At 39.8% G+C, this 25,473-nt stretch overlaps 1 protein-coding gene across 1 annotated transcript; it reads left to right on the top strand.

Annotated features, from left to right (window-relative positions):
- Rsod (Related to Sod) lies at positions 1–23,772 on the top strand (the record flags this gene model as incomplete). The annotated part of the gene is given in 18 exon segments (XM_045761044.2): positions 1–124; positions 4,991–5,228; positions 6,241–6,400; positions 6,964–7,189; positions 8,544–8,673; positions 8,883–9,714; positions 9,917–10,167; positions 10,641–10,815; positions 11,642–11,913; positions 12,828–12,939; positions 13,736–13,822; positions 14,093–14,227; positions 15,740–15,872; positions 17,570–17,711; positions 19,343–19,467; positions 20,327–20,497; positions 21,733–21,870; positions 22,003–23,772. Coding segments are annotated over 17 exon segments (3,405 nt in total). The 3' UTR covers position 21,870; positions 22,003–23,772.
- Between the last annotated feature and the right edge of the window lie 1,701 nt (positions 23,773–25,473).

Here is a 25,473-nt window from a genome sequence, read left to right as displayed (position 1 = left end):
GTCCTCTTAGGGATGAGACCAAGTGCTCACAACACCTGCTGAACCATGCTTGTGAGGAGTGGCCGGGGGTCACTGGCTGCGGGGTCCCTGCTGTTGGTGTTATTGTGGGGGTCAGCTGGTCCAGGTGAGTGTTGTGGGGGATCAGCTGGTCCAGGTGAGTGTTGTGGGGGATCAGCTGGTCCAGGTGAGTGTTGTGGGGGATCAGCTGGTCCAGGTGAGTGTTGTTGGGGATCAGCTGGTCCAGGTGAGTGTTGTGGAGGATCAGCTGGTCCAGGTGAGTGTTGTGGGGGATCAGCTGGTCCAGGTGAGTGTTGTTGTGGAGGATCAGCTGGTCCAGGTGAGTGTTGTTGTGGAGGATCAGCTGGTCCAGGTGAGTGTTGTTGTGGAGGATCAGCTGGTCCAGGTGAGTGTTGTTGTGGAGGATCAGCTGGTCCAGGTGAGTGTTGTTGTGGAGGATCAGCTGGTCCAGGTGAGTGTTGTTGTGGGGGATCAGCTGGTCCAGGTGAGTGTTGTTGTGGAGGATCAGCTGGTCCAGGTGAGTGTTGTTGTGGGGGATCAGCTGGTCCAGGTGAGTGTTGTTGTGGGGGATCAGCTGGTCCAGGTGAGTGTTGTTGTGGGGGATCAGCTGGTCCAGGTGAGTGTTGTTGTGGAGGATTAGCTGGTCCAGGTGAGTGTTGTTGTGGAGGATCAGCTGGTCCAGGTGAGTGTTGTTGTGGGGGATCAGCTGGTCCAGGTGAGTGTTGTTGTGGGGGATCAGCTGGTCCAGGTGAGTGTTGTGGGGGATCAGCTGGTCCAGGTGAGTGTTGTTGTGGAGGATCAGCTGGTCCAGGCGAGTGTTGTTGTGGAGGATCAGCTGGTCCAGGCGAGTGTTGTTGTGGAGGATCAGCTGGTCCAGGTGAGTGTTGTTGTGGGGGATCAGCTGATCCAGGTAAATCGGTCAGTTAGCAGCCCGTGCTCACACATTAACAACATACTCAATGAATCCAGCCGCCAAACACCGTGTTTGTGGCTCAAAGCAAACTACAGTTTACATGAGGCCAATCCTGACTTCAAAAGCTTCATTGAAGGTTGTAACAGAACCCATGAGCACCACACCAGAAACAAATACAGTTTTGATATTCCAAGAGTACGACTTAATCAAACTAGAAATGCTCTACAAATCAAGGGACCCAGAATGTGGAATGACCTTCCCAATCATGTTAAAGACTGTACCTCTCTCAACCAGTTTAAGATAAAAACGAAGCACTACCTAATAAATTCCCTGTAACCTACCTTACCCCGGTCGTGGGTAAGGCCGAGCGGACAGCACGCTGGACTTGTGATCCTGTGGTCCTGGGTTCGATCCCAGGCACCGGCGAGAAACAATGGGCAGAGTTTCTTTCACCCTATGCCCCTGTTACCTAGCAGTAAAATAGGTACCTGGGTGTTAGTCAGCTGTCACGGGCTGCTTCCTGGGGGTGGAGGCCTGGTCGAGGACCGGGCCGCGGGGACACTAAAAGCCCCGAAATCATGTCAAGATAACCTCAAGATAACCCCTCTATTGTCAACCCATGTCTGTTTTTTTTTTTAACAACGCTGTTTGTCGACCTAATTGTATTTGTGCTGCTTTTCTGCCATGTTCCCCCCTTTTTTATTTTTATTTGTTCTCAACACATTTTGTACTTTGATCTCAATTAGTATAAAGTTTTAGTCTTTAATGTTTTTCCTGCCCAAAACGCTTTGCGTAATAGTGGCTTTAGGCATTGTATGTACTAGCTCAATCTATAAATCTATCAATTTTTGTATAACCTCTTGTATGTATGTACTTTACCTGAATAAACATTTGAATTTTTTGAATGTTTAGCCAATGGAAGGCTTCTCAAACATTTTACGACTAGTTGAAATTTAAAATTTAGTGTTGTACTCGCCTCCTGTGTCTCACTTCATTCAATGGGTCACCCACATGCAAATAATTGTCAACAGAACCAAAACACCTGACCTGATGATTGATTGGTTGATACAGATTAAGCCAACCAAAAGGTGGCACGGGCGTGAATAGCCCGTAAATGGAGGCTATTTGGAGTCATTACTAGTAGCTGGTATTGGAGAGCTGTGGATGGATCTGATCTGATTTTTCTTTGGCCTAATTATATTGGCCTCCTCTCTTACCACGTCTTGTCTTTCCCACTTTCTTATCTTCTCCTTCCTCGCTCTTCTTATTCTTCCCTCTATCTCTACTCTTTCTTCCTTCCCGTCTCTTCCCCCCCCCCACACTCTCTTCATACTATTAAAAGAAACAGCAGTATAAATGATCTGGGAGGGATCATGTCGCAAGACCTTACTTTTAAAGAACACAATAAAGATACCGTCACAACTGCAAGCAAAATGACAGGTTGGATAACAAGATCCTTTCAAACAAGAGATGCCAGACCAGTCATGATATTCTTCGAGACGTTAGTGCTCTCTAGTTTGTAATATTATTGTACAATAACAGCAACATTCAAAGTTAAAGAAATTTCTGACCTGGAGAACGTCCAAAGAACTTTTACTACAAGAATCCACTGAATAAAACATCTAAATTCTTGAGACCGCTTACAAATTTTTAATTTGTAATCTCTCGAGTGCAGGCGGGAGAGAGACACACATAATTTACAATTGATAAATATTAGAGAGGCTGGTTCCCAATCTGCGCCCAGAAATAATTCCACATGAGACCATGGGGCATGGCAGGGTATGGAAAATATCCCCGTTTAAAGACACGCCAGGTACGCTGAGAGACAAATCTACCAACATTAAAGGCCCGAGACATTTCAACACTCTCCAACTAAACATAAAGGGCATAAGTGGCCGACCTCTCGCGGTATAACTCAAGATAAAAGTTGATAAACGCCTCCAAAGGATACGTGAGCCACCAGGCTGTGATTCATATGTCAGGCTGCTAGCAGCAGCGTCCAATAGCCAGGTTGATCAGACCCCCAACCAGGGGAGGCCTAATTAGTGACTGGGCCGCGGGGACGTTGATTCCCGGAACCAGCAACAGGTGTCGGGTTCCGCCACTACTGTATGTCACCACCTCACCTATCCCACCCACCTCCACCAGTTAACCTTGAGGTAACTAACGGGCGCAGTCTGCATCCGTCTGAGGGAGGGGGAGTGGTGGCGGATGAGGGTAGGGTGGTGGGAGAAGGGGTTAGCACGTCAGGGAGATGGTGTCACGAACAACACGAATGGGACACAGGTGGAAACTTAGTACCCAGATGAGCCACAGAGACATTATAATTTTTTTCAGTGTCAGAGTAGTTAATAAATGGAATGCACTAGGAAGTGATGTGTTGGAGGCTGACTCCATACACAGTTTTAAATGTAGATATGATAGAGCCCAGTAGGCTCAGGAATCTGTACACCAGTTGATTGACAGTTGAGAGGCGGGACCAAAGAACCAAAGCTCAACCCCCGCAAGCACAATTTGGTGAGTACAATTAGGTGAGCACGTAAGGAAAGGTGGTGGCACGCAAGGGAGGGTGGAGGGGAGTAGCACGTAGGAGATCGTGTTGGCCCGTAAGATAAGCGGACGCACATGGGAAAGGGGGGTGGCACGTGGGGAAAGGAGTTGTGGTTGGTGGCACGTAAGGAAGGTGTACCCACTTAGTTGAGCTTCGGCTCTTTGGTCCCGCCTCTCAACTGCCAATTAACTGGTAATTACCTAAGTGTAGTTACAGGATGAGATCTACGCTCGTGGTGTCCCGTCTTCCCAGTACTCTTTGTCATATAACGCCTTTTCTTATATTTCCTCAGTATCTGTGTTTAGTTAGTTTAGTGTACAGGTTCCTGAGCCTATTGGGCTCTATCATATCTACATTTGAAACTGTGTATGGAGTCAGCCTCCACCACATCACTGTCTAATGCATTCCATTTTTTGAACTACCATCTCACTAAAAAAGTTCCTACTAGTGTCTCTAAGGCTCATTTGAGTACTCAGCACGTCTGTATGTATGTGTGGGGCGGGGGGGGGGGGTGGAGTAGTTGCTGTTTGACTGCACTTACTACATGGCCCCTGCAGAACCGAGCTGTTAGGTCTTGGACCCCACCTTCCTAACCATCGGTTGTCTTGTGTACTCTTCCCCTTCTATTTCCCTCTCTCTTCTTTCTCACTCTCTCTTCTCTTTCTCCCCTACATCTCTTTCCTCTCTCTCTCTCTCTTTCCTCTCTCTCTCTCTTTCCTCTCTCTCTCTCTTTCCTCTCTCTCTCTCTTTCCTCTCTCTCTCTCTTTCCTCTCTCTCTCTCTTTCCTCTCTCTCTCTCTCTCTCTCTCTCTCTCTCTCTCTCTCTCTCTCTCTTTCCTCTCTCTCTCTCTCTTTCCTCTTTCTCTCTTTCCTCTCTCTCTTTTCTCCCTCTTTCCTCTCTCTCACCTCTCTCTCCCTCTCATTTACCTCTATGTTAAAGTAATGTAATAGTCTATCATTGGCATGGTGATGGTTCACTAGTGGGAGGAGCTTAGCAGTGTGAAATATTTAAAGATGGAATAGTTACCTGTTTGCTTTCATATAAGTACAGAGCTTGAGAAAGCCTTTGAAGCTATGGAAGGATCTGTTTTATTCTACTATTGCCAAAGTACGGATAACAGGAAATTTATGTTAATTTATGTTAAATGTATATTACTATATGGAAAAAGTTTTGACTCTTTAAGTCAGTTTAATATTTTATATTTTAATATTTAAGTTTAATATTTTACAAAATATTTAGCTAAGTGTAGCCATCAGGCAGTGCCAAAAATTTTCATGGGGTCAGACTATGTCCCTGGCAAACTCTTCCTTCTTAAATTCTGGCGACCCCTAAACCAGTCTATATTTGTCCCATACCCCAGACCATTTTCCCCTGAAATTTGTGTGAAGCTAGCCCCGATCAAATCGAGTGTTTATAGTTAATAATCTTTGATTACAAACTGTTTTGTTAACATATCTACCAACTGCTCTTTAAACAGGACCTATGTGGTTTTTCCTCTCATCCCATAGCAGCTGTTAAAGCGTCATCAACAGTGCTGCTGTACTCTGCCCTTTCATGGGGTGGTCTTCGGGGCAATGTCACCTTCTCCTGGGGTGGACCTGACACCAATGTCACCATCCAGATTGATTTGGAAATCGTTGGTGTGAGCCTTGTACCTGATCCAGAAGAGTACAACTGGGCAATCCATGAATGGCCCATGAGATATGACATCAAGGACCGCTGTGCATCCTCCACTCTGGGCAACAGGTGAGCATAGGGATCTAAGTTTTTGAGAGCCAGGAACTCGACAGCAGACTACAGGAGTTTTGACTGTTTTGACTGTTTGATAATGCTTCAGATATTCAACAGCATAGTACTGACAGATTGATTGCTGACTGCAAAATTACAACATCTTAACTACCCAAGATTTAGCAGCCAATTTCAGGGACTCGTTGACTAAATATAGGTGGTTTTATGTCTGACTAAAATGATGGCATTGGATACTAGATGATACTGAGTGGAGGGATTTACTTGTTGAGGGTGTGTGTGTAGGAAGAGTAGGGGCTCTAGGAAACACTTGAGTTGGGTCAAGAAATATTTTCTTAGGCTCATCGTATGCCAAGGATGTAATCACCGTCAGACAGTTGGGTAGCAGAGAATTCATCTTTTTGGGGATCATTTTATTTAACAGTGGCCATACCTTGATCTTATTTTATTATTTTCTTTTTATTAACTATTGTGTCTATATGTACAGTATTGTATGTTTGTCAGTAGTGTATGTTTGGCACTCTCTGGACTGTTCTTGGTCTCCATACATTATGCATCCTGGGTGGGGTCAGTAATTTTGCCTGGAATGGGTTGGGACCTCGATATAAGCCAAAATGTGTATGAATACACTCTGGCTGTTTGTCCCTGAACACAATGAATTATTAAATATTATTAGTACCCCAAGATACATGTCAATGACATAGATGAGAATACATGTACAGGTATTACAAACATCATCATCAAATTTGCGGATGACACTAAGCTCTTCGGTAAAGTAGGAAGTGAAAACAATATTGTGGTCTTACAAAGAAATTTGCATGAGCTCCATAAATGGTCAAAAAATTTAGACATTGATCCCTAGTTTATTTTTGAATTAATAATGTTTAAAATTATTAGGGGTTAATTATCTTGAAATGTGGTAAGATGCCATATGTTTGGGTAAGCAGTTTACTTCATGTACAGGATTTCACTGTTTCATTTACGTCTATATGAAATTTTCATGAAATTACAGAAAGTGGGACTTGTCGCGGCTTTTAGGAAAATTAACGCTTCCTCAGAACTCGTCAGCAATATTCGAAACTGACCAACTGAGTCTTGTGGGTGATAATTCTGTGTGGGGCCGTGCCCTCCGAATCTATGGAAAGAGCAAGAACACTTGCTCCAACATCTATGTGAGTCTTGAAGTTTTCATCCCAAATAAGTTTGTCCAAAAAATTTAGCATTCACATTCAATATCTGAAAAATTTCTTTAAAAAGATTGCATACTCTCAAACCTCTTAATATTGTTACCTGAATTTACCTGTGCAGGTGGCTTGTCAAAGGTTTTCCCCCTTTATTCTATTATTATCTCCCAATCAGTATTTCAAAAATATTACTCTCATCTCTCAAAACATCTAGACAGGTAAATTCAGGTAAATATGGTATACAGGTGCTGTATTGCAATAATGATTAATAATAATACTGTACTATAATAACAATGATAATATGCTGCAGCAATAATAATAATAATACACTAATACTAAAATAATAATAATACACCATTCTTTCATTTGAAGGGACTACTGTATTTGAGACTGGACTGCATTCAGTCAATTCAAAAATTTTGCTGTATACTTTAATAATATTACAGTATTTAAGTAATTTTAATTATTATTAAGTATGGAGTACTTTTTAGTGATGCTGATTGAGTCCCTGATCATTTTGCTCTAATTGCTCCCATCCTATGTGATTGCAGGGAGTGGGTGGGGAGAGGACGTACGAGGCACGGTTCCACTACCCCATCGGTGGCTCTATTTGGCTGAGGACTTGGGCATGGGATGTGGGTGTTGCCAGTGACAAGGGCGAGACGAAGGGCATGCAGACTACTATCTTCACTGATGTGTTCAACACCGCAGATGATGAGCCCGTTTCCGGTGACCACAGTTGGTCTATCTTCATAACTGACATCCTCGATGACAAAGGTTTTGTGCCCCCTTCTTTCTTAAGTGATTATTCTGTTCTCTGCTGCTGGCTCCCTGCTCTGCTCTTAGCTCCCTTCTCTGCTGCCAGCTACATGCTCTGCTTTTAGCTCCCTTCCCTGCTGCCAGCTACCTGCTCTGCTTTTAGCCCCCTTCTCTGCTGCCAGCTACCTGCTTTGCTGCCAGCTACCTGCTCTGCTACCAACTCCCTACTCTGCCTTTAGCTACCTGCTCTGCTGCCAGCTACTTGCTCTGCTGCCAGTTCCCCACTCTGCTGCCAGCTCCCCACTCTGCTGCCAGCTCCCCACTCTGCTGTCATCTCCCTGTTCATTGGACCCTGAGAAAGAACAGCAGAGGATGAGGTCATTAAGGGGCTTTCTTCCTCATGGTTCCTATAATAAATTTAATTGTAGCCACTACCACTGACTTGTTTATTGTGCACCCCATACTACTCATGTGAGCAGTAGTTTACCTGTGTGTACCAGAGGTTTATCATCTCTTTTGACAAGTCAGCAGTTTATGTAAGCTTTTTCCCATTATTCCTAACACTTTTTATCCAGGTAAATTTTGAACTGCAAATTACAGATTTGGCAGGTAAGTGATACCATGGTTTTATTACCCGATGTGTGAAAAAGCTTCTACCGTTTTATGTCCTGCATTATGATTTGTTGAACTGAAAGCTGTTGCCTCTGGTGTAACATTGGACCTTCTATAGATGTGTGCTGGATTAATATCTTCCATATTGTTCAGGATTTTAAATGTCTCGATGAGTTTTTTTTTTAGTGATGTTTGTCCTGAGACTCTAAACCTTTACTGGTATGGGAGTTGAGTTTGTTCTGGAAGGATTTTTGTCAGTCTGCATTGAACTTTTTTCAAAACAAATACATATAACCTTTTAAAAGTGGGGTCTACATACTTGGATATAATTGTTGAGGGGAAGCCACACCAGAGATGTGTTTAGCCGAGTAACCACTTTCTTGTTTATTTAAGTAAAAGGCTCATTTGGTTATTCCTAAGTTCTGGGTGGGTTTTTTTTCTTTGCTGCAGTTCCTATTTTCTGAGCAACTTCTAATGACTGGGGATTCATAACTCCTTGATCCATTTCTTTAATAATCTGCTACTTGATATGATAGTTGTGATGTGCATTATTATGCCCTACATGCCTGGTCTTGCATTATTCAATATTGTAAAGCATTTGCCAGTCTTCTGACCCCTTGTGTAGTTTTTGTGAATTGTCTTGCAAAGCCTGAATATCACTTTTGCTTCCCACTTTACCACATATCTTTGTGTCATCAGCAAATTTAATGATGTCATGTGTGATTTCTTCATTATTATTTGTCATCATTATCTCACACAGAGGACCGCCCATCTTGCAACTTTCTGAGTCGCATATATGATCCAGATGGTCGGGAGAAGTGTGACAGTGATGGGTGCCCACTGGGAGATCTCACTAATGCACATGGCCCGCTCAGGGTTGGCACTGCCAGGTTAGTTATGTCGGAGATCATTACAGTACAGCAGTTATATGTTAAAAGATCAGGGTATTATATTTTTATTTCAAGGTTAAAGTCAATAACAAAACTAAATTTACATTTGCCAAGTTGATGCAAAAGAAATGCCATAGACAGTAGTACTAGACCTATATCCAGCATTCATGAAATGAGGAACCTAACCCTCGTCTCCGGGCTCTCCACAGATCTCGGTTTTCCCGCAAGCTCTACTCCACCACCAAGATGGTCCTTCCTGACTTGTCAGGTCCCCGCAAACTTTACCTGGCAGTCATGGGTGCCCTCCACCCAGACAACCTATGGGCATGTGCCAAACTTAGGGTAATAAAGTCAAAATCAGCACGTGCCATTTTTAACTCCCAGGGTGTTACTGGAGAGATTAGGCTGCAGCAAGCATCCATCTTTGCACCAACAGACATGACACTGGACCTAAAGGGTCTTGCTGGTAATGCTGGAGGCTTCCACATCCATGAGCTGCCAGCCAAACCTCAAATCCGGCCAGGGGACTTTCCCTGTGGGGCAACCAAGGGCCACTATAACCCCTATAATGTGGACCCAAGCACCTCCCCAGAAGCTGGATTGGGATCCCATGACCAGTATGAGCTCGGGGACCTGAGTGGCAAACATGGCCTCCTAACAGGGCTTGAAGATGCCATGGCAACTGTCACTGACCATAACATACCACTGTTTGGATCACGTTCCATTATGACACGCAGTGTAGTCATCCATAAGGAATCGGGCGCCCGCTGGGTGTGTGCTAACTTGCGTCCAGTTATTCCACAGATCCGTGCAGTTGTTACCTTCCGCTACCCAGTAGTGGGAGAGATCGTTTTCGAGCAAGAGGAGAAGGACCCATTGGCAGACACGCAGATGATGGTAACACACCTGGTGTACTCAGATGGTAGCAAGAATGACACGAGTGAGCACCGTTGGTATGTCAACCAGCATGTTCCTGGCAGAGACTTTTACAACTGGACTATGAGATGTGTATCAGCTGGCCCTCACTACAACCCTTACAAGGTTAGGACAAGTGTTGATTCATCTTGTAATTCACCCCCTTATGGCCCTCCTCAAACTGGGTATTGCACTGCTCCTCTTAAATAGAGTAGCATTTCGTTAACACTTGTGTATTTGTAATAGTACAATAGAATATTTTTTCATTTTTTATTTTGCTATGATGACAATCTTTCCTATGCATTCACTTCTTCTTCACTGCCGACAGGTCAGCCTGGCCGAGAAGGTGTACAGAGACTGCAACACTGACAATGCTGAGCGTTGTGAGGTGGGTGACCTGCAGACTCGCCATGGCACACTGAAGGTGTCAGGCACAGTGCGAGGTGTGGCACAGACACAGAGGCTCATGACTGACACAAACCTGCCACTTTCAGGCCCCAAGTCAATCTTGGGACATTCAATTGTCATACATGATGATCATGCTCCCAAGCACAGGGGAGACAGGATGGCATGTGCTGGGTGAGTTGAAAGAGAGGAAAGGTGTGTAGAAAGCATTATAGTGGAATGAAGAGGAAGAAGAAAGCAGAAAATAGGAGGGGAAAATGACAATGGAGACAGGGTAGAATCAAGGTTGGAAAGATGGATTAGTGATGGGGACTAAAAAATAAAAGGCAAAGAGCATCAGAAATGGGAAGGGTGGGAAGAGTTGTGTAAAAAAGGACTTCAAGGACAACAAAGTCAAGAGGGAGAAGACTGAATTTTATAGAAAAATTAATAAGAAATTAAAAAATAACTAACCATAAAAATCCTTACCTTCCTCCTATCATTTTCCTTGCCACATTCTTTTCTACCACACTCCATCGTTCTCTCTCTAAACCTTTTTCTTTTTCCCATTCTTCACTATCACTCCATATTCTTTCTGTACACTCATCCCCATCTGCCCCCTTTCTCACATGTCTTCAACATAACCTCATGTCTCCTGGGATCCACAGGATCCACCGACGATTCCGGCACAAGGGTGTAGTGAGCAAATGGCATGCGACGCAGGGGTCTGGCAAAGTGGAGGGCAAGGTAGAGTTCATCCAGGAGTCGGAGTTTGACCTCACCAACACTGAAGTTGACCTGAGAGGCCTTGAAGGAATAGCCAATGGATACCACATTCACATGGTGAGTCCATTTGCTGACTTATCTCAAGTTTGTATTTGTGTGCTTCTGATTATCTCATATCTTTTGGTTCCTGTTATATTAAATTTACTAATAGTAATAGTTTTACTGTACAAGTATTTTGTATTTTAGCTCTAATGTATATTTTTAATTTTGTACTTGTACACTTAATTTTAGACCTACTCCTAGTTTGTGTACATATGCCATACAATTATCTAAGTGTAGTTACAAGATGAGAACTGCACTCATGGTATCCTGCCTTCCCAGTACTTTTTGTCATATAACTCTTTGAAATTATTAACAGTTTTAGCATCCACCACCTTCTCACTTAACTTATTTCAGCTGTCTACCACTCTGTTTGCAAATTCTACTAGCTGCCCTTAAAATATATAATTTAATTATCATTTTTGTCAATATAAATTAGTTTTTCTTTGATCTCAGGGCTATAAAATGCTCTCTCAGCCAGAGCCATTGTGGTTCATCTATGCTAAAATGTTCCTGTTGATAATCCTCAAATTTTACTACAATGTGCATATTAATATTCTTTAAATTTTGCTACAAATTACCTACTTAAAAATTATATGTTAGATTAAGGACCTGCCCGAAATGCTATGTACAGTATGTTAGTGGCTTTGCAAGAATGTTTTTACATTGACGCTGTATACTCTACTCTCATAAACCCAATGTACCTTCTTGTATATACAATATATAAATAAATAAATAAGGGAATTAGTTCCTACCCATATTTTGGGCATATACGTATACTTTCCCTCATCTGTACATCCCTTCACCCCAATATCATAAAAATATTGCATTCTTTCCTTGTCAGGTTCCTGTGGAGGGGGAGCTGGAGTTTCCGTGTGCAGCCGCAACAACCCTGGGCCACTACAATCCACTCAATATGACACCCTCCATGTCACCACCTCCTGGTGAAGGGACTCATGACCTGTACGAGGCTGGAGACCTGGCGGGCAAGTATGGAACGCTTCAGGGACTTACATGGAAAAAATCCTTCTACAATGACACTAACCTACAACTCTTTGGTTCTACCTCCATCATGGGCCGCTCAGTTGTTATTCACAAACAAGTCAAGAATGCTAGGTGAGTATTTCCAGTGATTTTCAGATGGCAGTGGTACTGTTAGTGGTGTAAGTAGTTCTTGATCAAAATAGAGGGGGGTGCTAGTGATGTGTTTGGGGGCATGAGTTGTGTTGCAAATTAAATTAGTTGCATTGTGGTTAATGTTCAGTATTTCAAAAAATTTGCAAGTGTGTACAACACTGTAGAGCCTATTTTTAGTCTTCCAATTGTTCTCAACCTTATGAAATAGCCTCTCCCATAAGTAGGACTGTTGATGTGGGCATGCCAGTATCATAGCTTGCATGAAATAATAAGTTATAAATGACACTGAGTATGGGGATTTATGCAGGCGATGAGTCACAATAACGTGGCTGAAGTATGTTGACCAGACCACACACTAGAAATTGAAGGGACGACGACGTTTCGGTCCGTCCTGGACCATTCGACTTGGTCCAGGACGACTTGAGAATGGTCCAGGACGGACCGAAACGTCGTCGTCCCTTCAATTTCTAGTGTGTGGTCTGGTCAACATGGGGATTTATTATTTTTACACTTAAGTACAGTACATTATTTTTTAGGGGGGGAGGGGAAGAGGCTTGCAAGTAAGATAATCAATTGGGAATAAAATTTAATAACGTAATAAACATGCATTTGCAATGGGGATCGCACCAAAGGTCCCTGGTTGTGTGAAGTGGACACAGTTGAAAGTGGGAAGAAGGGAGGTCACGAAGGTGGTGTGGTAACCGAGATGAAGTGAGCAGTTGTGAAAGAAAGATGCCGTGTAAATTGGGCTTGTAAGGAGAGTGAAGCATGACCACAGGTTCTTCCCCCTTGTGCAGAATTCTGCTCCAGGCCCAGTTGCAGTCAAAGTTATCTTGTTAATTTATCTTTTGTTACACTTCTCTGACCCACCCCTCTTCCTGCTGCTCCTGCAGGTGGTTTTGTGGCAGTATTGGCTGGGGTTACTCTCCCAGTGAGGCTCGCCAGGTCTCAGCAATAGCTTCTTTCCACAACCCTCAGGGCTATGCCTGGGGCTACGTCAGGATGGTGAGTTCTTCAGGGGTAAACCATGAACTATGTCAGGATAATGAATACTTTAGGGTTAAATCATTGGCCATGTCAGGATATTGACTTAGGAATATATTTGGGAGCTTTGTCAGGATGGTGACCATCTCAGGGCTGCACTTTGGGTAATCTCAGGATAGTGAGTCCTTGGAGCTGTGTCAGGATGATGAGTGTCTAAAAGCTGGACTTTTGGGTATGTCAGGATAGTATCTCAGAGTACACAAGTGGTTGACAAGATGCGAGGCCTACAGGCCTACACCTAGGTATGCATTAGGATGTGAGGTCCGCAGGCTACATCTGGATGGTGAGTATCATGGGGCTATATCCACTACATCAGGATGGTGAGTACCTTGATCAAGGCTATGCCTTGTAGCATATTGGTGAAGTATTATTGCTGGGGAAGGTGTCTCATATGTTTGTAGCTCTTAGTAGTTTTGGACTACCAAACATTTCTTAATGCAAGTTTTGGGTTGTTTTTATAAAGCATATTAATTTTATAAAAAAGATTTACTTTTGTTATGGTTGCTCTTTGATCTTCACTTGCTTTCTGGTACATGGAGGTTGGTGTGAAATGGCAATTGCTACTGGTGAGTTAGTATGATCTTGGAGGCCTGATGTATGGACCACGGTCCCTGTGGTGCCAGTGCCACAACTGCTGGGGAGTTACTGAGGTGCCATCTAGAGAGGGGGGGTTATTTCTTTATGCTCAACACTTTATTTTGGCAATGGCAACCCTTCCCCAAAAATCTCTCTCTAATTTTCTCATCTCTCTTGACAGCGTCAACTCATCTACCAGGATGGTTCCTTTGATGAGACATTTATTGAAATCAACCTTCGCCATCCAGGAACCAACAACCGAAACATCGTGAGTACTGATACAGTTCATTGTACTGGTACATCGTAAGTACTGGTACAGTTCAAACGCTATGCGTACTAGTGGCTTTAGGTATTGTATGTACTACCTCTATCTTTAAATCTAACAGAATGTTTGTACTGTAATGCTGCAACTATGCATGTACTGTTCCTAAAGAAATTATTATTATTATTATTATTACTATTATTACTATTATTATTATTATTATAAACCAGCTTGTCTAGTTTTTTTATTAAACAACTCCTTTTTTTTTTTCCCCAGACGCGTCGCCACAACTGGTCAGTGTATGTAAATCCTGTCGGGGTGGATGCCGGTGTCAAGTTCTTCCAGTCCCGATGTGTGGCTGCTGGTTACCGCTGGAATCCTTATCTCATCCATCTAGCTTTTCCCAATGATGTAAGCCTCAAACAATCTAAATTTTCTCCCCAAGTTTTGTCAAGGCCATACTGGTCCTCGTATATGTGTGTTGGTTATATTAGGGCCATACCCCTCCTCTCATCTGTGTGTGTGTGTGTTGGTTTTGCCAGGGCCATACCCCTTCTCTCAGCTGTGTGTTGGCTATGCTAGGATCATACCCATCCTCTCAGCTGTGCATTGGATATGCCAGGGCCATACCCCTCCTCTCATCTGTGTGCCAGGGCCATACCCCTCCTCTCATTTATGTGTAGGTTTCGTCAGGGCCATACCCATCCTCTCATTTGTGTGTAGGTTTCGTCAGGGCCATACCCATCCTCTCATATGTTTGTAGGTTCTAATAAGGTAACTGCTCTTCTTTATAAATATAATATTCTATTACTTCTGTCTGCATTTTATAATAAGGCTATTTTCAAAACCTTCTTTCATTAATTCAAACAAGGACTAAATTCAGCCAAACTTCTATTAACAAATTTTTTAAAGATAATTACACAAGCAACATCAAGCTCTAGTAAAAACCACATTCAGCAAAACCTCCAGTCAAGAACGTCTACTTTGGCAACAATTTTTAACTTGGCATACAAAGAGTTATCTGCATTTGCATATTAATCTTTCTATATGAGTTTTATTGAATTCCAGTGCAGGATTTTGGTAAAATTTTCAATTATTACAGTATTTTGAAGGGATAAATACAGCTATTGGTGTAGTGATGTAGATGTGTACACTATGTGGAGATTAACAGGATGGGTGACCACATGGACACAGTATCGATCTCGATTATGGGGACCTTGACACGTTCCCAGTTCCCAGCTTGGTACACTCTATTATTATTATTATTATTATTATTATTATTATTATTATTATTATTATTATTATTATTATTATTATTATTATTATTATTATTATTATTATTATTATTATTATTATTATTATTATTATTATTATTATTATTATTATTATTATTATTATTATTATTATTATTATTATTATTATTATTATTATTATTATTATTATTATTATTATTATTATTATTATTATTATTATTATTATTATTATTATTATTATTATTATTATTATTATTATTATTATTATTATTATTATTATTATTATTATTATTATTATTATTATTATTATTATTATTATTATTATTATTATTATTATTATTATTATTATTATTATTATTATTATTATTATTATTATTATTATTATTATTATTATTATTATTATTATTATTATTATTATTATTATTATTATTATTATTATTATTATTTATTATTTATTATTTATTATTTATTATTTATTATTTATTATTTATTATTTATTATTATTTATTATTTATTATTTATTATTACAGTACATGTATTATTATTATTATTATTTTCATTATTAGTATTATACATTGAGACAAATACATGCAGGTGTATACAAAGAAATACTGATAATCACCAGATAAATTTCCACATTTTCTGTTGCAAACAACACTGTTGTCCTCAGCGGGACTACTACGAGAGGGAGTGTGGACCAGAGGTGCCTCTCAGGTGTGATGTTGGGGACCTCTCGGGACGGCTTGGCACCATTGATGTTGGTGATAAGAGATTTGTCTTTGTTGATCGAAATCTTCCATTGTGTGAGTACAACAAAAAAAGCAGCAATTAATGAAACATGTACAGTAGATGAGTCAATACATGAATGAAATCATGTATTTCATCATGGAAATAGAAATTACTGTGACAACTAAATAACTTTGCCAGGGACTGTAATAATCATAAGGTGACAGAATGCACATATCTTTTTGATATTCCTAGAGTGTGACTCAAGTAGAGCAGAAATGCCATGCAATTTGAGCCTAAATTGTGGAGTGATCTCCCGAATGCAATAAAATGCCATACTTTTTTACCAACTTAATTTTTATTTAGTTTATATATTTATTTATTTATTCAGATAAAAGAAGATACACTAGGTAGTTACAGTATGTATGTTGGTGGTTGAATAGTGCACTTTTGTAAAGCCTCCAGCATGCATAGCATTATAGGCAGGTTCTTAAGCTAGCAAATAAGCATAATGATATGTACATTGTAACTGAATTTAATTTATAGATGATGAGTCACAATGATGTGGTTGAATATATGATCACCAAACCACACATTAGAAAATAAAGAAACAAATTGATAATAGTCCACGACGGACTGAAAAGTCGTCATTTCTTCATTTTCTGATGTACGGAATTTAATCATCAGAATTGAATTGAATTTAGAAGCATAAATCTTGTAGTTCATCATCTTAATTAAGCCAATTATGTTTGTGATTATTGTTAGTATTAAATACAGTACTATACATGTACAATTGATAAATATACCACTAAAGCTACAGAATTTAAAATAGTTTTAGTTACATAAATTTCTAAATAGTTACAGAATTTCTCTTTCGTATTTGCATAAATATCACTCTTCAAAAGTGCATATAATTAATTTCTTAATTATTTTATATTTATGTATATGCTAACTTACATCTTATTAATCTTAAGGTTTGGCCAAAGAGCAATGTGTGATTAGTGACTTCATAAATAATCAAAATACCATCTATTAAACTAGTTCCCATTTTTAATGTTCTGCTCTTTGTCTTTCTTAAAACCTTTGTGAAATTTCAGAGTAATCTTCTTCTCTATTGTCATGCCTTAGGGAGTATCCAGGCAGGATAACTCATAAGTTGGACTGAATGCTTGTGAAAAGCTCCTCTTTGAACATGACACTCGCTCCCTTTCTCCCCTGGAGTCCCCAATTCTTCCTTTTGCAGGTTTTCTTTGTGTTAGTCAGAAAATCACAGCATTTAAAGCTAAGGACCAGGTAGTTAGCTTGAGTGCTTTTATATGGTGGCAGTTGGAGGTGGTGGCAAGTTGAGAAACTAGTAGTTGATCCTGAACACTGCTTGGTAGTCACTGTGATGCCAGATAAGACTTGAAAGGGCTTTTGACTCGTACTTGGTATACGTTCTGGGGTCACTCTGAGCTGGATTGAGCACTTCAGTTTCACCCTAGTACCAATACAGCCTGGCAGGAATGTTTTGAAAAGATTCCTACTGCACTGATGGGAATTGTAGCCCTACCTGATTATCATAACCCTCTCCATTGGAGCATTCAGTGAGCTTGACATACACAGTATCACTGTCACAAGCATAATGAAGCTGTGCATGTTTACTCAAAACGTAATTTTGTTTCAATCTTGCTTATTACAAACTCCCTTTCTTAATTTATTATTACTTATGCTTTCTCTCATAAGCTCATACTCGCACCTGCTGTTTCTCACGTCTTCACTCTTGTGTCTCTAGCTGGTCCGCACGGCATCATGAACAGGGCCTTAATCATCCATAATGAAAATGCCGGAGTTGAGAGGTTTGCCTGCGCCAACATTCAGCCAGATGATGATATCATCAAATGGGTCATCGTCAAGAAAACACCCAAGTTCACTACGTAAGTACTAGTGGATGGTTAGCAAAATGACGAGTCAAAAGGATGGTGGGAGGGTTGTGGGAAACTGTGGCTAGTTGGATGGGAAACTGTGGGTAGTTGGGAAACTGGAATAATTAGTTGAATAACTGGAGAGTGTTGTATGAAATTGTTGGGAAGGAGAAAATAAATGAATGAAAAAGTATAGGGATATAGCAGAGATAAAATTTATAATATGAGGATTAGGGAGATTGAAAGGGATTTTTCTCTTCTGAATTATACAATGCAATTGATTAATTCACTTAAATATAACATCTTGCAATCTGAGTTTTAGCTCTTATCTGAGACCAATATTCTTTTGAAGATATTTTAGTGAATATCAGAACTTTCATTATAGATGATAAATTCCCAAAGGTTAGTTAAGGAAACATATTGTTGGACTTGGAAGGATTTTTGTTAACATGGACATGGCTGAATGCATCAGATAATCCTCTTTAGTACACACCTACATGTGTGTGTTATTTTCAAGTCACTGCCAGACTAGTAGTAATTCATACATTGTCGCTTGTCATAATAAATTGAATTGTATATTTTCAAGCTAAATCAAACATTTCATTCTGATGTGTCTGAGTATTCACTATCAAATTAATTGATGGATGGAGGTGAAATTGGCAGTATTAAGTGCATACTATATCTTGTTAAGTGCACTAGATTTAAAATGATGCTATACTCACTGAACCAACACTCAGTATCTACCCATAATGACCCAAGCAAAATTTTTCTTGGGTCAAGTTACTGCCTGTGTGAACATAGGCTCATAAAAAACATTTCACTAAAATACACTTTACTACAGTTCTTTCCTTTGCTTTGTCTATATCTTCTACCATTTATTTTTCCTGTCTTTCTTCCTTATCTTTCCCTATGCCTTTTTTCCCACAGATTCAGATTCAGATTCAGATGTTTATTCAGGTAAGGTATATACATACAAGTGATGTTACATTAATGGATTGATATATAGATAGAGCTAGTACATACAGTGCCTAAAGCCACTATTACGCAATGCGTTTCGGGCAAGAAAAACATTAATATCTAGAACTTAATACTAATTGAGCATAAAGAATAAAAGATGTTGAGAACAAATACAAATAAAGATAAAAAAAAAGGGGGAACATGACTGAAAAAGCAGCACAAATACAATAGGTTGACAAACAGTGTTGATTAAAAAAAAAGAAAAAAAAAGAAAATAACAGACATGGGTTGACAATAGAGGAGTGAGGTAGATTACAGGGAATTTATTAGGTAGTGTTTAGTTTTTATCTTAAACTGGTTGAGAGAGGTACAGTCTTTAACATGGTTGGGAAGGTCATTCCACATTCTGGGCCCCTTGATTTGCAGAGCATTTCTAGTTTGATTAAGACGTACTCTAGGAATATCAAAACTGTATTTATTTCTGGTGTGGTGCTCATGGGTTCTGTTACAACCTTCTATGAAGCTTTTAAGATCAGGATTGGCATTATAGTTTAGCGTTTTATATATGTATAATACACATGAGAGAATGTGCAGTGACTTAATATCTAACATATTAAGAGATTTGAGTAGGGGTACCGAGTGATGTCTGGTACCCACCTAACATAACACCACCTCACCTTCTCCAGGACAACATTCATGGAGGAGATGCGTGAAGTGCTGGGAGCCCCGGAGTGGTACTTGGCTGCCGACCTCCAAACAGTCTCCTACTCCTCTGACCAGCAGTGTGTGACCTTTGTCATCCATTTCATGGGTAAGGTCTCTCAGTCCCCTGAAAATCAGGTATTTTTTTTTGTAATGACTTTTTATTTTTATTAGATACAGTATTGATATCTCATCTTTATTATGTTTATTTCATCATCTGGATTATCGTATCCAAGCATGAAGACCTCGCCTTCAAAAAGACCTTTTTATTTTGGCAAAAGTTCAAAACAGAGCAACAGTTGTTCCAAAACTAAGCCAACTCTCATACTAGAAATGGTTGAGGGCCACAGGATTGAAAACTGCAAACCAGACATGAAAGAGGTGATCTCATCAAGACCTTTTAAATACTGAACAAGTTTGAGGATATTAATGCAAATCACTTCTTCAAAAGAGCTAAGATAATGCAAACAAGCAGCAACAACTTTTAAGCTTAATATACCACAATGTAGGACAGAAAGCAGGAGATGCTTTTTCACCCATAGGGTTATAAACCTATGAAACTGCCTACCAACCAAACCTATAAATGCCAAAACATTACTTTGGAAAAAATTCTATGGAACAATGGAGTGACCTTTGACAAGTTGCCAGCTTCCTGTCCTCATCGAGGTCACTAGGCAGATGGTGGCCTTCAGATAAATCATCACCCCATAAACCCCTGCTACTTCTGGTTCATGATTATTACCTTCCACTCACGAACCACTACTACCTTCTGATCCTTTCTCTCATTAGTTCCTAGTTATCTGCTGAAAATGCTGTGTGTGTATTAGTGGCTTTGCAAGAATGTACCACTTAATTGCCAACATATGTACTTTCACAACTCATTGTACCTTCTTGCATACTGTATATATAAATAAACATATGTCTTAATCACTATCACAATGTGGTCACTGATAATTTTTTTCCTTCAGGACCCCAAGCTGGCCAACTAGAACTCGACTTCTCACGTATCCTAGCTGGTGGCATCCTACATAGCCCAACAATCTCCATCCGTGGTGTTTATTCTGACCCAAAACGCCCAACAAAGGTTCCCTATAGGACTTGTGGAGGTCTTGAAGAAGATGATATCCTAGATGACTTTTGTAAGTTGACGTTAAATGCTAATGCTAGGGAATTTTCTGAGCAGGGTTTTCCGAGATTCTCCAAAGTTCAGGGTTAGGGTTCATTCAGGACAAAAGGAGAAACAGCCACATAAACTTGTCTCTTAAGTTCAAAGTCGAGATCATTGGACATTGAATGCTGCTCACCGACACTATTCCTTGAGGCATGTGCCAGTAAAAAGAGCAACTTTCAATGTTATGAATTTGAGTGTAGGGATGTCCCAGGATCAAACCAGAAGGCAAGAAGTTCTACATCTCGTCCAACAACCAAATGGCTCCATTGGAGCAGAAGAAAAGTAATGATGTAAATAAGGTATGTCAAACCCCTACAACAACAGCGAAGACGGTGGAAAACTAAAAACCGTACTGTATTCGGAATGAGATGGTGATCCACAAATACATTAGTTTGAGAAAATTACATGGGCAGAGGCTCTGAAGGTCTGGAAATGTAACCAGATTTGAGTGCCGAGTGAGAAGCACTGAGAATCGGCTGAATTGGACCCATTGGAGCCAGTAAAACAACAGTCTACAATACATTATATCAGCCAAAAGTAACCACAAAAAAAAAATGGGCTCAAAACATTATGAAAGATCCAGTCTTTTTGTCTATTGTGATGAGATTCTGAATGAAAATCAGAGCCTATTTATGCAACTCCTATTTATATCCACGATATTAATTATGAGGAGTCATGAACTCGGAGCATTGAACTGTATTATTATATCATTTACCATATAAACATCTTGATTGTAAACACCTCTTGCATTATTTTATGGGTAAAACTAATCATATGTTAAATTTGTTACTAAAAACTTTATTTGTTCAATTTTCATTATTAAAATACTGCAGAGTGAGGGCTGACTATATTCTAATCAGTAGTTACTTGCTGTTTACAGTGCCAAAAGAGGCTGAGTGCATTTTACATCAGCCATTTTAATCAAACCAGCAATGTAATTTTATACAAACTTGCATGGGATGTATTCATTCTCCAAATGAAATAGTAACTTTGGCTAGTTAGTATAAGCTTTGGCCAAAGTTAGTAACTTTGGCTTAGTGGTTGTAATAAAAAATTATGAAATCTTGTATTTCTAAGAAAACAATGACTACAGCAGTACAGTTCATGTTGCTTTACTACATATATCATGGCACAGATTTGTTTTAATGTAGTCATATTTTCTTTAATGTATCTTTGATTTAGCATTTTAAATGAATTTTCCAGCTGAATCCTGGTGGAATGTATTGACAGGAGATACTGATAATATAGGATATGCTACTGCTGCTGCTACTTGCCACACCTGTAACGGCTCTCTGCTGCCGGCGACTGTGTTGACCCTTCTTGCTGCTAGACTGCTCTAAGGTACCTCATCCTTAATGTGTACCTGTTCTCTGCTTCTTTTTGTATTTTCACATTATATTCTACATGTTATTTGTAAGTGCCAATTGTTTCAATTTTACATTAGTCAAACCATTGTGTTGAATTCTTTGACAGATGTTTTGGAATTTCTTCGCTGTCTTGAGTGTATTCTGCATATGGCCAACTGTCAGGGATGTCTGGAATGGATTCTACATGGGGCCTCCCAATCACAAGTGTCAGAAAGATTATGTATGGTGTGCCAACCTTTTCAAAAATGTCTGGAACAATTTTATGTATTGACTCTTGCATACAAAACGAAGGGCCCTTGGAGAAAGCAAGGCATCAAAGATAAAGTTGAAAATAGTTGTACTGTTATGTACAACAGACGTTTCTCATTCAGAAAATTGTTCGAGTCTGATGTTTGTAGTGATCACCTGTATTGCTGTGCTTGTTAGAAGAATGTGATGAATAATTGTGTGTGTGTGTTTTACCCTACCTTTTAAGCATCGCTTAGTGTAATGTATACTGTACTTATATCCAAATAGCAAAGTTCAGTATAACAGAACTTAGCAGTTTTGTGGATATTTATGCTGAAAAGCTATTAATTTACAGTACAATGAGCCCAGGGTTTTATTTGATAATCTAAGGATTTTAAAAGCAATGCAAGATTACACATGTGTTAGTTGCGGTGTACTGTATCTCATTATTTCATTTAATGTGTACATAAATATGAATTAAATTACAATTAAAAGCTTGTTTATCTTACACAAAATAATTATGAATATTTATTAAGACTACTTGTATAGTAAAATGGGTTGCATTTTATTTGCAGTGTGAACTCGAAAATTCACACTACTGTATATTGTTTCAGACACTTTTTGTATTTAGTTTTCCAGATTTCAGATTCTGTTAGTTATCTCAGTAGCGTCGTGAACTTAGGAAATCACTCCAGAATTCTGAGAGACCCACCTGGATGTGCTGCAAGCCAGGACAAGAATTTCTCTTCATATGAGGTGAGTGGGGCCTTGGAATCAAGAGATCTACCCAATACCAAAGAAAAAAACTCACCAGAAATGTTAAGAGCAACAAAATGAGCTACTACTGGAAGGGAAAATTAAAAGCAAGGCAAACTGCGATTCCTACAGGGAAACTACCCTACTGTGATATGCTCATCCTTCACTTACGGCAGGTGGCCCAGGTTCCCCAGGGCCACCCGCATGTCTCTAACTTACCTGGTGTACATCATGGTCGTACATCCATGTTTTTTATTTATTTTATCAATTATTCCATGTTCCTGTAATCTCCTTGCTAGTCTTTCTTATGTTATCTTATCAAAAGTTTCAGCAAAGTTCATGTATACTACATCTATCAGAGGGCCTTTGTTTGAATAGCTGTTGAACAGGTTAGGATAAATGGAACACGTCATAGGCGATTGTGCATTTAAGTACATTGCTAATGGTCAGTGTTATATACCTGTATCAGGTGGGAGGAGAGCAGATCGATGGTATATTTTGGGGATGTTCTGCCTAAAATGCCATGCAAATTAGTGGCTTTACAAGAATGTAAAAATACCAATACTGTGTACTATGTACTTTCACAAACCCATTGTACCTTTTTGTAAATACAGTAAATAAAAAATAAATATTTATTATAGGGCCATATATCATCTACCAGATGTAGGTCCATCTACCAGAGGGCCTTTGTCTGAATTGCTGTTGAACAGGTTAAGATAAATGGAACTCATCATTGGCAATCATGAATTTAAGTTTATTGCTGATAGTGTTTTTATATCAGGTGTGAGGAAAGCATATTGTCGGTATATTTATTGTAAGAACAATTCCTGCTCATTGGTATGGACACTATGTATGTACAACATAGAGTAAATATAAGATACTTAAACAAAAAGAGTATTTAATCTAGAAATAATCCTACAAATCACACCCAATCATTACAGACTGTTTTTTGTCACTTGAATTTGTACCCCATTCTCAGGCCATGCTCGTTCAAGCTGTGGCCATCCTCCAAGATGCATTGATCCTCTTCACTCACGAGGTGAGGTAAATCCAAAGCGTCTGTACTGCAGTTATCTGAATCGCTGTGGAAATTGTATTTGGCTATTCGCATATCGCTTGCTTATATTTGGTAACTACACTTCAGCTTCCTCCAACAGGATGAAAAGAATGTTACCTGTAATTAGAGAAAGGATTATAACTCCTGTAATTGGTGCTAATTAGTTATGCCATTAAGCTAATGAGAGGCTGTAGTGAGTATATTGTTTGTACTCGCTACACAGCATTATAGTTCGAACAAAAGTTGTCACTGAAGCACTTGTTCCGGAAATGTTCGACATCATCAGTTGTGAGTCGTGTGTAAACCATTTTTCATTCATAAACAAGATTTGGCGGGTGCATGAAAGGGACTTTGGCCTTTGTTTATGAGGATGGGCTAATTATTTATATTTGAAGTGTGTGGATGAAGCATTTACAGCGTTGTGTAAAAAGGTCACCCTTTGAACAGCAACCCATCCTCGACTCTAGTCCATTCCGTCCAGCGGTCGACCCCACAGACGCGTTCATAAATTTGTACATGCTGTTCATTCAAAATTGGAATTTTCTCAAATATAAATTAATATTATAATATATTAGTATATTGTGCATATATAGACATAGGTTAGGTTCTGTTGGCGATTATTTGCATTTGTAGTACGTGGGTGAAACATTTACAGCGTTGGGGTTCGAACAAAATTCGTTAATGAAGCACTTGTTCGGGAAGTGTTCGAACGTCAGCAGTTGTGAGTCGTGTAACAGCCCATCCTCCAAACAAAGATCCAAAAGTGATTCCATGCACCTGCCAAACCCTCTGTTTATGAATGAAAAACGGTTTACACACGACTCACAACTGTTGACGTTTTCCATTCATACACAAGGAGTTTGGGGGTCTGAATCGACGAACATTTGGCCTTTGTTGATGAGATCGGGCTGTGAATTTGCCACACTGCTAGTGCTCATTGTCTCTCTGTACATGTCTTTGAATAAAAGAAACTCTTGTACAATTTTAGTTTGATTGGATGACGTATGAGTATGTGTTTTCTAAATGTTACGACCTTGGAACAAGTTTTGCACTGTGGCAAATGGGGTCAGGGTCGTATAGCATGTAGGCAGCTAGCCACATGGCGAGTACGTGTGGACTGATTGACAGGTCTCTTCTGCAGCAACCTTGGGCTTGGTGGGGCGTTGGCTGGGCGTCCCTTCCTCCTCTACTTCTTTACTGTAACAAAGTTAAGTACCCCATATCATGTGCTATCCTTTGGTTCTAAGTGTAATTTTGTCTGGTCAAACTGGTTCCCTGTTCAAACCCTTGAGTTCCATATAATTAGATCTAGGTACTGACCACTGAACACGTGTTTGACGCAATTATACTCATTTAGTTAAGCTATTGCCCCTTAAGGAAAAGCAGACTTTAATACTTGTTTGTTGAGGTAACGTAAGATCGAGGTGGTAAAGTATTTCTGGTGTACATTTTTTTTTTTTTTTGGGGGGGGGGGGCGGTTAATTAATTATATTAAAGTAAAATCTCAGCTGGAGTTTACATCACCCATCAGTTTCA

This window comes from Procambarus clarkii, chromosome 45, assembly GCF_040958095.1.
Source record: "Procambarus clarkii isolate CNS0578487 chromosome 45, FALCON_Pclarkii_2.0, whole genome shotgun sequence".
Lineage (NCBI taxonomy): Eukaryota > Metazoa > Arthropoda > Malacostraca > Decapoda > Cambaridae > Procambarus > Procambarus clarkii.
The sequence above is the reverse complement of the archived record's forward strand: the minus strand, read 5'-3'. Positions and strand labels throughout refer to the sequence as shown.